The following is a 12334-nucleotide window of genomic DNA, read 5'->3' on the forward strand; positions in this document are numbered from 1 at the left end:
TTCTCAGATGGAGGGGGAGAGATTTGTCACTTATCTTTGTTATTTAGCCCTAATTATGTTAGATTTCTCTCAGTCTGCTTTTAAACATGGGTTTAAACTATAGCCTTCTTTCACTGATATAAATTTTAACTCATCTGAAAAAGAGCAGATTAGAAATTCTGTGAATTGAAGTAACAGATGTAGAACACAGTGGATTGGGGGAAGTTGTTATAAGAGATTTCTAACTTTGAATAGGAACAAGAGGTTTTAAAAAAAATTTTGAGTGCTTTATAAATTCATAATCATAATTTAGTATTTAATATTATTGAAAATATGAGATACCTGCAGCAGAGAATTACTACCTGATACAAGTTCCTAACGTATTATCTTCGGTGTTCCAGATAAAAAGGCCGATCTTTCAGAATACATGGTTCTATTCTCTATTCCATAGATCAGGGGTGTCAAACTGGCGGCCCACAGGCCAGAAGCGTCCTGCACAGGCCACGCCCACCCCAGCTCCGCAAAGGCAAAAAAGTGATATGTTGCGATATGTCATGTCACGTGACGATATCAAGTTTGACACCCGTGCCATAGATAGTTGTGTCTTCTCCCCCACTATTGAGTCACTACTCTTAATTGCAAAAGAATAGTGTCCTTTATAGCAGTTGTGCAGTACTGGTAGTCCAACTTTACAATTATAATTATGACTGGAATTTCCATTGCTAAGCGATACAGTCATTAAGTGAGTCATCACATGACCATGACCAATTTTATGACCATTTTTGCCATGGTCATTAGTTGAATCCAGCTTTCCCCATTGACTACTTATCAGAAGCCAGCTGGAAAGGTCGCAAATGGTAATTATGTGATTCCAGCATGCTGCAGCCGATAAATGCATACCAGTTTCCAAGTGCCCAAACCATAGTCACATGGCCACAGGGACATTGATGGTCGTAAGTGCAAGGACTGATTGTAAGTCGCTTTTTTCAGTGCTGTTGTAACTTCAAATGGTCACTAAACAATTAGTCAAGAATTACCTGTAAAATCTTTGCCTGTATGTGACATACTTAACTGAATATACATGTACTTTACTTATGCTAGTTGTATCCTTGATATATTCTTCCATCACCAGTCAGCCAGCCAGCCAGCCAGCCACCTCCACACAAAACTTAATCTACTGGACAAGTTGTGAATATGTGCATTTATACATTATAGATTCTAGTCATAAAGAGTACAGGAATAAAATGAATAATATTGGGCAATTTGTGCAGAATTTTGGATTCATTTGGGAAGAAGTGCTTTGAGACATGCAAAAATGTGAATGCATTGTGATTTATTAAAATAGATGGATTTGTTTTCAGGACTGCATGGTTACTGCAGAAGCTTTCCCCAGTTTGTTCAGAGTAACTCTCAGCATCCCCTAGCTGAGTTTTCTACTAGAGGAAATGGTGATGTTCTTCTAAGATGAAATTACATATTTAGTGCTGTCTTTCAGCAACATGTTACTTTGCATTTAGGACTCATCCTCTCCAAAAATTTCATAAGTTACCTACGCACAAATAATTGGAAGACTTGGTCTATATATAGAAGGTTTATACTTTATGAAATATGTCTTACCAAAGGGCCTTTTTGATCATGGTCCTCATTCTCAGAAAAGTTTTACAAAGCCGCCTATAAGTTTGTGTGATGGGGTTTCCCCCCGCCCCTTAAATTCCTGTTGTGAACTTCTGAGCACTACTGCTGCAACTATTCATGTACTTAAAGTGTGCAGTTGGTTAAACAGCCTGTCATTGCAGGGTGAAATAATCTGCATATTGTTTAATGATTATGGCTTGATCTAATAAGATTTAAGAATTTTTTTTCTTAAGAGCAAAGTAGTCATATGCTCTACAATTTTGGAGTCCAATAAACTAATTTCTTTCTTTAAAAATCCTTGGGCAATAAGGTTTGGATTGTTAGCAAATTTGTATGAGTTGCTGTCCAGTGATGTTTGGGTAAGGTTTGGGTATTCCATTTTTTATATAGTGTACAGGGACTTTAAACTGTCTGAATGAGTGAAGTTTGCATGCTTCTGCTTTGCATTATAGACAATGTATTCATTTTGTATACTTTTAAGGAAGGAGCAATATTGCATGCACAATATTAAACAGGAATTAATCTTACGTTCTTGATTCTGTTAAATTATGAAATAAATGAGTCTTGAGATTTCAAAATCAAGAGTTTTCCATGGTACTGCAAATTATTCCACTCATCTGCAGGAAGTTTCATTAAATACAATACCATTATGGGGACCATAAGTTTTAAGATTCTGAATGTTTGATTTCTTGAAATTAGGAATGCCAAAAAGTGACCTGCAGTTCAGACTGGCTTTTTGCTGTTGCCAAAGTCCAAGCATACAGGTGAAATTCAAAAAATTAGAATATCGTGCAAAAGTTCATTTATTTCAGTAATACAACTTAAAAGGTGAAACTAATATATGAGATAGACTCATTACATGCAAAGCGAGATAGTTCAAGCCTTGATTTGTCATAATTTTGATGATTATGGCTTATAGCTCATGAAAACCCCAAATTCACAATCTCAGAAAATTAAAATATTGTGAAAAGGTTCAATATTCTAGGCTCAAAGTGTCCCACTCTAATCAGCTAATTAAGCCATAACACCTGCAAAGGGTTCCTGAGCCTTTAAATGGTCTCTCAGTCTGGTTCAGTAGGAATCATAATCATGGGAAAGACTGCTGACCTGACAGTTATGCAGAAAACTATCATTGACACCCTCCATAAGGAGGGAAAGCCTCAAAGGGTAATTGCAAAAGAAGTTGGATGTTCCCAAAGTGTTTGAAGTCCAGTGTGAAGTTTCCACAGTCTGTGTTGATTTGGGGAGCCATGTCATTTGCTGGTGTTGGTCCACTGTGCTTGATTAAGTCCAGGGTCAATGCAGCCGTCTACCAAGAGATTTCATGCTTCCTTCCGCAGACAAGCTTTATGGGGATGCTGACTTCATTTTCCAGCAGGACTTGGCACCTGCCCACACTGCCAAAAGTACCAAAACCTGGTTCAATGACCATGGGATTACTGTGCTTGATTGGCCAGCAAATTCGCCTGACCTGAACTCCATAGAGAATCTATGGGACATTGCCAAGAGAAAGATGAGAGACATGAGACCGAACAATGCAGAAGAACTAAAGGCCGCTATTGAAGCATCCTGGTCTTCCATAACACGTCAGCAGTGCCACAGGCTAATAGCATCCATGCCACGCCGCATTGAGGCAGTAATTGATGCAAAAGGGGCCCAAAGCAAATACTGAGTACATATGCATGATTATACTTTTCAGAGGTCCGATATTGTTCTATGTACAATCCAGTGGTGGGTTCTAAAAATTTCATTACCGGTTCTGTGGGCGTGGATTATTTTGTGGGCGTGGCTTGATGGTCATGTGACAATTCTTTAGGATTTAGCAGAGGTACTGGTCTACCAGTCTTTTAACTGCTTGTAGAGCTGTACCAGTCTACCTATTTATTTTTGCAGGCACTGGTCTACCCATTTATTTTTGCAGGCACTGGTCTACTCATGTATTTTTGCAGGCACTGGTCTACCCATTTATTTTTGCAGGCACCTGTCTACTCATGTATTTTTGCAGGCACTGGTCTACCCATTTATTTTTGCAGGCACCGGTCTACTTATTTGTTTTTGGAGGCACCGGTCTACCACCAAACTGTCTTTTACCACTGATCAGCTGTGGGGCGCCCCTTTGAAGCCCCTACAAGAGTTTAAACAGTTTTGCCTTATAGCCCATCAGCTGGGACTCAAGAGGCAGCAATAAATTGGGGATGGGGTCAAATAAAAGGTAAGAATAAGGTGGGGGTGGGGGGCCAAGAACCAGTTCGGTGATGTCATATCGTCACCGTTACCGGCTCGGCGGAACCGGGCGGAACCGGGAGGAACCCACCATTGGTACAATCCTTGTTTTATTGATTTCATGTAATATTCTAATTTTCTGAGATTGTGAATTTGGGGTTTTCATGATCTGTAAGCCATAATCACCAAAATTATGACAAATCAAGGCTTGAACTATCTCGCTTTGCATGTAATGAGTCTATCTCATATATTAGTTTCACCTTTTAAGTTGCATTACTGAAATAAATGAACTTTTGCACGATATTCTAATTTTTCGAGTTTCACCTGTAGATGGAATTTTAAAAAGTGATACCATTCTGAGAAAATATTGAAGGGCCTTAATGGTAAAACTGTGGTATTTGTAGCATGGTAAAAACTTCCTTCACCTCAATTTATAGGAAAAAAAGGATTCTTTTTTGAAAACTGTTAATGTGTTAATTAGTGTTAATTTGCATAGGAAACAGCATGTTTTTTGTGTAACCATCTGCAGAAAAAACACCCCACGTCAGAACAGAACTTGGAACAGTGAGCTTCCTCAAAGCTATTGTTTTTTATAAAAAATGCAGAATTAAAGTAAAATAGGGAAAAATGGCTCACTGAGCCAACTCACACAGTAAGGAAGCTATGGTCACAATGGTTATGCCACGTAATTATAAGACTGGGAAAAAATTAGACAAAACCCCAAAATTTTTTGAATCTGGGTATTAGAGAAAGCCTCATACATAATCAAAGAGACACAAAAACCTGCTTTATGCTGAATCCGACTGATCAATTTAATTCTCTTCATATGCACTGAGGGCAGCAGCTTTTCAAATTTTGTGGCAGAATTTGTTACCAACTCTATCTGGGAATTAAATCTGTAAAAGTATGGGCTGAATCATAAAGAGCAGCCCTTCACTCTAGCATGTAGAAGCTTGCTGTGGGGGTGACATCTGGTAGTATTTTGGGGTCAGCTTCTTTTACTGGTATCTTTTAGAAATACTTCTGAATGTCTTCTTTTAATTAATTTGATGCTAATAAATCATTCACTTATTTGCAGCTCCTATAGCCATTCACTGTAAATTATAGATCGTGGTAGAAAGGTTTTAGCACTTAAACTGCTGTATTCTATTATTTAAAGTTGCAAGATTGGAAGATGTGGAGAGAACTGGCCTATAGAATCTCCAAAAGTTGGACACGAATGAATGGATAACATCCTCAACATCATTCTGTAATTTTGAGATCTGGTTCTGGTAAGAAAAAAATGGCAACTACTGTATTAAAGTCTGTAGAGATTCTCAGTCATCCAGTCATGGTTGTCCCAAAGGTACCGTTTTCAGGAGGCAACTGAATACAAGAAAGTGCAGTTGCCTCCTGAAAAAGCACCTTTGGGACAACTACTGTATTCACGTGAAAGCCTGGATGCATCTGTGTTTGGGGTTTTACTTCTTTGCTGGGATTACAGGGTGGTAAAAAGAGAGTTTACCATCTGGTTAGTGGATGGCTATTTAACTGACTGATCCGGCTACGCTGTCTCTTCTTCCCTCAGAAACAGACTCCTGCCATTCCTCATTTCTCTTTATTGCTCTGCTAAAGATTGGAGGAGGGAGGTCAAATGCAAATCCCACGGGAGCCTTTAAAAGAGGTCCGTGAGCCTGAATCTTTGGTTTCATAGTTTATCGGGAGGGGGGGGGAGCAGTTTTGAAACTGCAAATAATGATTAAGAGAACAGAAAGCTGGAAATATCACAAGATGAATGAATCATATTTTTTTTCTGATAAGAAAGTAAACCCACCGCTTCACATTTTGGAAAAACAAAAACAAAATCCGAGCTGAGAGGCGGTGCCTTCCAGAGGAAAGAGCATCGATTGGCTGGGGACGAGACTCCACCTCCTTTCCGTCTAGGGGAGGCTCCTATGAAAAAAAAACAACGCAGGGCGGCAGGCTGCAAATAGACCAGGAGACGGAGGAAAGATGGCCTTGTTGCGAGGGCTTTTGGTGTGTAGCGTACTCTTGCTCAGTTGTATCTGCAAGCAGGCGCTCGGGACCAGGCTCCTCGGGGGACGGGAGAATGCTTCCCCGGAGGAAGCGGACGTCCGTAGGGCCCTTGAATTTGCCATGAACGAATACAACAGAGGCAGCAATGATATGTATAATAGTCGCGTATCCGAAGTGGTCGAAGTCCAAAAACAGGTAAGCGAATAATAGGCGAAGGTGCGACTCTTGGGGTGGCAGCGCCGGAGGGGCTAATTTACAGTAATAGGTTTCCCGGGCGCGGCCTTCAGAGATCCGTGAAACTAGAGATCGATACCTATACGCTGTTAATGAGAGGGGCATCCTCATTTTTTAAGTGGGTGGGTTGTAGTCCGCCTCCCACCGCTCATTCTGCAATTTAGCATTTCAACGCCAACGGAGTTCAGATGATCATTCCTCCTTCCCTTCGGTAGATATGGAAGCGATTGGAGAGTTAATTGCAGACATGACCAGGACAAACTCAGGTTCGTCACAGTAATTGGGGGAAGGGAGCATTCTTCTGCCTATCTGGCAGGCAAGTCAGAGAGAATGTGGGCTGTTGTTGACTAGAATGGCCTTGCTTTAATTGGGTCAAAGAGCGCCTCCCTTTTCCTTTCCATCACTTTTGCAATTCCCAGCCCAGAGATTAGATATGTTTGTTTGCGGTCCTTGGGCATAATCCAATTGGTAGTTCTTTTGAAAAATTTAAACTGGAAAGAAAAACTTGCACAGGAGTAAGTAAGAGTTACAAATGCTCTTATTCTTCTAGCTTTTTGGCGTATTCAATTCTCAGGACATTGTATGTGTTTCATACACTTTCTTAATCAAAACTAGCACATTTTGTCACTTGGCCTGCTGATTTTGATAAATCTTACAGTCTGACAGCTACCTGATTGCCATGTCCATTAATAATTAGCTGGTATCAAAAGGAAGAAGTAGATATTTTTGTGTATATATGTATACCCCTCCCCCTACAAACAATGAAGTTAGATCCTTTTTCTTAATTCTTTAATTCTGTCAACATTATCACCAAGATCACCAACTTCAGTTCTTTATTTGCTCCCCGCTCCACCTTCCTATATAATTTTGCTAGCAGTAACATATTCTTCTCCCTTACTTGCCTAGGATGCGAAATGAAAGAATTGCTGCTTGCAGCTGTGATTGAGCCATGCAATCTAGCAAAATATCTATCTAATGCAGTGCCACCAGCTTTATACCTGGTTGAAGCAGCACCCAAACTGCTTTCATTCACGCTTTCTAGTGTGGCACGTCTATTATCAGATGCACTCCAGCATCAAAGAAGCTTTTGGGAGAACTTCATCTGTTTCAAACTCACACTCTTTTGTAGGTCCATCAAGATTCTCGGGCATTGTTTTACATTTATCCCTTTGGAGAACAGCAGTTCACTATATTTATAGGGTATTTCACTCTTGTACTGTTTGAGCAGTTGGATCAGTAGACATGAAACTCTCATCATTACATCCAGTTAGAGCTGGTTCTACCATTAAGCAGGATTGAGCAGATTCGAGTGACAAATGTTGGGGGTGGAGAATGATGGTGGTGTGTTGGAGGAGAGAGCTGCCCAATTCCTAAGCTTGCTGCAACTGCTGTCTTGAATTAAGATCCAACAATCAGTCAGTTTCAGCACAGATTAGGTGATGAGCATCTAGAAAAGTACAGTAGTGGCCAAAATTGTGGAAACCTTTCGGAAAAAGTGTATTTTTGAGGTTGATGGCTAATAACACCACTTTTCTTTGGAGTTTCAAGATAATCATATTCCACTGCTGGAATGGTCTGGAAATAGCCCAGACCTTAACCCAACTGAAAATCTATGGAGCCGACTAAAGAAACTTGTTAGTCAGAAACGACCCACCAATAAAACCCAGTTAATAGAAGTAATCATTCAATCTTGGTTTCACATTATAACAGCTGCAGGAGTAAAAGACTTGGTTCACTCCATGGGAAGATGTTGTAAGGTCGTAATTCATACTAAAGGTTACCCAAGCCCTGACACTAAGTATTAACTGACATGATAATTTTTATATATCTCCTTTTTTCTATGGTGATAATTTCTGTATATCTTGTTTTTTCTATGTGTTCACTTCTTTATATTGTAACTGCTATTCTAAGAGCAAATCCTTCATAAAAGTTATCGCATTACATTCTTGATTAAATTATCTTTCCATTGATACATAATTTTATGGTACTACTTCAAAAAAAGTGGTGTTATTAGCTAGTTTTAGAAAATACACTTTTCCCAAAAGGTTTCCACAAAATTGGCCACTACTGTATAGAAATGCTACTATATTGTAGTGCTTCCTTTGGGTGAATTAGATTTTCCAGGTGTGGGTCCTTTAACCACCCCCAAAGGAAATACTTTTATCTGACAGAAAAGGGTCCCTTGTCTCATACTTTTTTCTATAGGTGGCAATGGCTGTACTCACTGACATTCTTGTAGTAAGGCCTATCACTTAATATCCTTTATAATCTTGGGCAGTCAGAATGCTAAATATTTTCAGACATGTATTGGGTATGTGCCATAATGTTGGATATTCCAACTTTTTATATCCTGCAGATTGTCAGCGGAATTAAGTATTACTTCACTGTTAAGATTGGACGTACAGTTTGCCGTAAGGGAGCATCTGACCTTGAAAATTGTGCATTTCATAACACACCTAAACTGGCACAGGTACGTGGCAGAAAAAAGGAGGACAATGTTTTAAGGACTAAGCAGAATTAGACATGATTGATCTCCATATGAAGTGAGATATGAAGTGGGATGATATATGAGAAATAATATGTTAAACTGGAGGAAGGAAAACAAAGTAGCTTGCTTTCCCTTCCCCTTTTAGAGGTTTGCAAAGAAAGCCAGACCTCATAATATTGAGAACCGAAAGTGGTATCCCAGGATATTACTATCTTCTTTGTTGTTAATTTTCCAATGAATAGAAGGCCTGCTCTACATAAAAAAGATGTGGGCGTAGCAATACTTGAATATATCATTGAGGTGAGAGTTAAATCCATTTCTGTGTGACTCCAGATTTTGTTCCTCTATCAACAGCCTTGCTGATAACCAACCTACTTTGTTCCACAATGGGGATGTCAAAAACAAAGCTCTTGACAGTCTGCATAATGTGATTCTGGGTTCTGTAACTTCACTATAAAATCTAATGTGGTGATTGCTTTACATCGGTACTCAGTTCTCTGCTTGGGCATGGATAATATCCCAAGAACTTTCTGTTACAAAAACTTTACTAAACATAACTCCCAAAAATATTAGGATAAAATACAAAAGGTGACATTCCCCAGGGAGGGTGAGCAGTCCGAGGAAATTCTTGTACAAAAGAGCACAAGATTGTAAAGCAGTCAACTTTTACGTGTGGATCTGGTTCCTTGCACCTGACATTAATCTCCCCAGGCTGCTCACCCTCCCTTGGAAACTAACAGATAAAAGTCTCATGAAACTTGTAGTGAGGATCAGTCCTAAGCCTCTTTCTGGACTCAAGGTTAACTCCCTGTTTGATCCCTCCTCCTTGCCTGGCTGGGAGTTTCCTAACAGATGAGTTTGTTTTAGCTTCAGTAAATCTGTGAGATTGGGGGCCAAACCTCACACTTCCAAAGTGTCTAAAGTGTTTTTAATATGAAGTCTGTTAAAGAAAAATGCCTTCAGTAAGTGATTTCCTTCCCAGGTAGATAGATGTTCACTAGGAATATTGTATCTGGCCTGCAGAAATCCTGATGACCATTAGATGGGGGCAAAGTGGGGGGGGTGCAACTCAGATATGGTAATCCTCAAGAGTAGAAGAGGAATTGTTTCAATAGTTTAATAAGAGAAACAAAAGCTATACAATCATTATGTAAATCATTAAATATGCGGTGCTTATGTTAGTCATTAGTAACTTGCACCATAGATTTCAGTGACATTTTAATGCCCACTTAACCAGAGTCACAAGGAAAATCTTTGCATCAGACCAACGTTTTCCAGATCACACGTTCATCTTGTAGCCTTCTTCCATCCCATCTTAAAAAACCAATTATGGAGCATTGTAAATATTGGGTGATTGCTCTGACAAACTAGACTCTTTCAGCAACAGTCAGATACAGCAAAAGGCAGCTGTGGATCTCTGTATTCAGGGTCTCTGTTCAGTGTACAAACACTTCAGTGTTTTTGTTAGGGAGAAACGTTGCCATGCCAAAACTGCTTGAATTAGCTGCCTAGTTACTCAGAAGTTTATAGCTAAATAAAGCACTAAAAAAAACCGCTTTCCTTCCTTAAATAGTCACAAGATATTATTCAGCAATGCAGTAGCTACAACATTATTATTTCCTCTTTATTAAAGTAAGGCAGTTGCAACTAAGGGGAGTTTTGAGGATGTGAGTAATTTAAATAGAATTTTTCTTTTCAGTTGACAAGATATTGAAATGGTAGATAGCTTCTGCCTTTTAGGATCAACCATCAACAGTAAAGGAATAAGTGGTCAAAAAATACACTGCAGATTAGCACTTGGTAGAGCAGCCATGAAGGCCTTAGAAAAGATATCAGATGCCGTGATATGACTGTACAGATAGTCCTGGTTGGCAATTGCTTATTCATTGGCTGTTGAAATGGGGCTTCCATTGATTTCTGAAAGACTTTTTTCTTGAGTGGTAACCTGGAATAGAATTAATGCAAGGTTAAGCAGGCCAACCTCACATTGATCTTTTCTACTGAGAATATATGGAGGCCATTCATTTCTATGGCAGTTTGCTGTGGATATTTGATACTTTTTAGATATTACTGTTTTAAAATAAAGATAATTAAAAATGCTACTTTTAATATGAAATTTCAAAATGAGAAAAAATTATTCAAAATATATGTTAGGGATAGAACAGCTCAAACTTGACCATGTTGCTTTTCTTGATTATCTGCCAAAAAGTATTAATTCACAGTTAATGATTGATGACAAGAAATGATTTGATAATCAACTGTTGTGAGTCAACTGTAGATTGACACCTTTTCAGTATCGCATGATCATTACCATGGTTAATTCCCTCCGCTCCCCCACGTATCCATAATTTTTGATGTGTTGATAAAAGTTCAACATACACATATAGTCAAGAAGAGCATGTGCATCTTTAATAGGCCGCAATCAGGGTAAGATCATATTGTGAGAATAGCAATAGCACTTCGACTTATATACCACTTTACAGTGCTTTACAGCCCTCTCTAAGCAGTTTACAGAGTCAGCATATTGCCCCCAACAAGCTGGGTCCTCATTTTACCGACCTCAGAAGGATGGAAGGCTGAGTCAACCTTGACCCTGGTGAGATTCAAACTGCCAAATTGCAGTCAGCCGGCAGTCAGCAGAAGTAGCGTGCAGTACTGCATTCTAACCACTGTACCGCCGTGGTTGCAAGTTTAAGATGAAAACGTAGAAAGCAGGAGAAAAGCCTCCCCTACATAGGTTTATGTTCCAATTCTCAAATTGTCTGAAATCAGGTTGATTTAGAGTAGTCATACATTCAGGTGCTCTGTGAGGTCCGATTTATTTATTATATTGTTATAATATTGCCAGTTAATTACGATTGCCAGTTATGAAATGTGATATGAAATACTTCATTTTTTTTCTTTCTTTCTCCTGTTTGCAGACAATGACTTGTACTTTTGAGGTTTACAATATTCCTTGGAGAAACATCATTTCCCTGGAAAAAAATACCTGCGCCTAAAAAACACCTGGTTTCCTACAAGTCAGCTTTCTACTATTCTGATCCTATGTCTCTAGTTAAAATGAGTAACAATCCAGTCACATTTTCAAGTGAGAATTGTTGCCGCTAATTCAGCAACGCTTCTGCGTTTGTAAAGCAAGTACTTTCCTGTAATTTTCCTTTTAGAATACTTTATAAACATGTCATCTTATTTTGCAAGCATAGGTTGTGCCGTAGCAGAGAAAAACCACATTAAAGATTTTCTTGTCAAATGTTAAGATTTTTAATATGTATTCTCTTAATATTCATTACAAAGACTTAACTCTTGGAAACACATGATCTCTAAACTTGTGCTGCCCATGTATATCACAGGATAGAGCACCCTTGATCTAAAAGGCAGAAACTATCTGGTGGCACACTTTATGTTTACATGGAAATGGTGTTCATGGGTAAGGGTCTGAGGTTCTCCCCCTCCCCCCCCCCCAAAGTGCTGTCCACCTATATTTGAATCGGCAGAAGATTACTGGCATGGCATTTGCTTTCTCACTTGTCACTCGTAATCCTCCTATTGCCTTTCCACCCAGTCACTGCCTAATATATCACCTCATTTCCCTCTGTGAGGTGGTTGACAAAACCTGAGGTTTGGAAACAAGAGGGAAGCTCTATTTTTAACCCCAGCGCAGTTAACAGTTACTTAAACCTGTTTCAGTCATAAACTTAAAGGTGAGAACCTGAAAGACACCTGACTGGAATTTTCCTTTTATTTTATCTCCTCCCTTGG

The 12334-nt window shown here is 39.2% G+C and overlaps 1 protein-coding gene across 1 annotated transcript; it reads left to right on the plus strand.

Annotated features, from left to right (window-relative positions):
- Nucleotides 1-5779: 5779 nt before the first annotated feature.
- On the plus strand, nt 5780-11831 carry LOC139314857 (cystatin-2). The gene is made up of 3 exons (XM_070940794.1): nt 5780-6048; nt 8444-8557; nt 11497-11831. Exons 1-3 carry the CDS (start codon nt 5830-5832, stop codon nt 11572-11574), a joined length of 411 nt encoding a protein of 136 aa, XP_070796895.1. The 5' UTR covers nt 5780-5829; the 3' UTR covers nt 11575-11831.
- The last annotated feature ends 503 nt before the right edge of the window (nt 11832-12334 follow it).

The sequence above is a fragment of the Pituophis catenifer genome, unplaced genomic scaffold, assembly GCF_029215685.1.
Source record: "Pituophis catenifer annectens isolate HBS135680 unplaced genomic scaffold, rPitCat1.0.hap2 SCAF_3, whole genome shotgun sequence".
Lineage (NCBI taxonomy): Eukaryota > Metazoa > Chordata > Lepidosauria > Squamata > Colubridae > Pituophis > Pituophis catenifer.

What these genes read in the sequence shown, in the direction of transcription:
- LOC139314857 (XM_070940794.1), top strand. Translation starts at nt 5,830, where the DNA reads ATGGCCTTGTTGCGAGGGCTTTTGGTGTGTAGCGTACTCTTGCTCAGT. An exon ending in TGGTCGAAGTCCAAAAACAG is followed by an intron (nt 6,049 to 8,443) that starts GTAAGCGAATAA and finishes TATATCCTGCAG; the next exon opens with ATTGTCAGCGGAATTAAGTA. An exon ending in ACACACCTAAACTGGCACAG is followed by an intron (nt 8,558 to 11,496) that starts GTACGTGGCAGA and finishes TCCTGTTTGCAG; the next exon opens with ACAATGACTTGTACTTTTGA.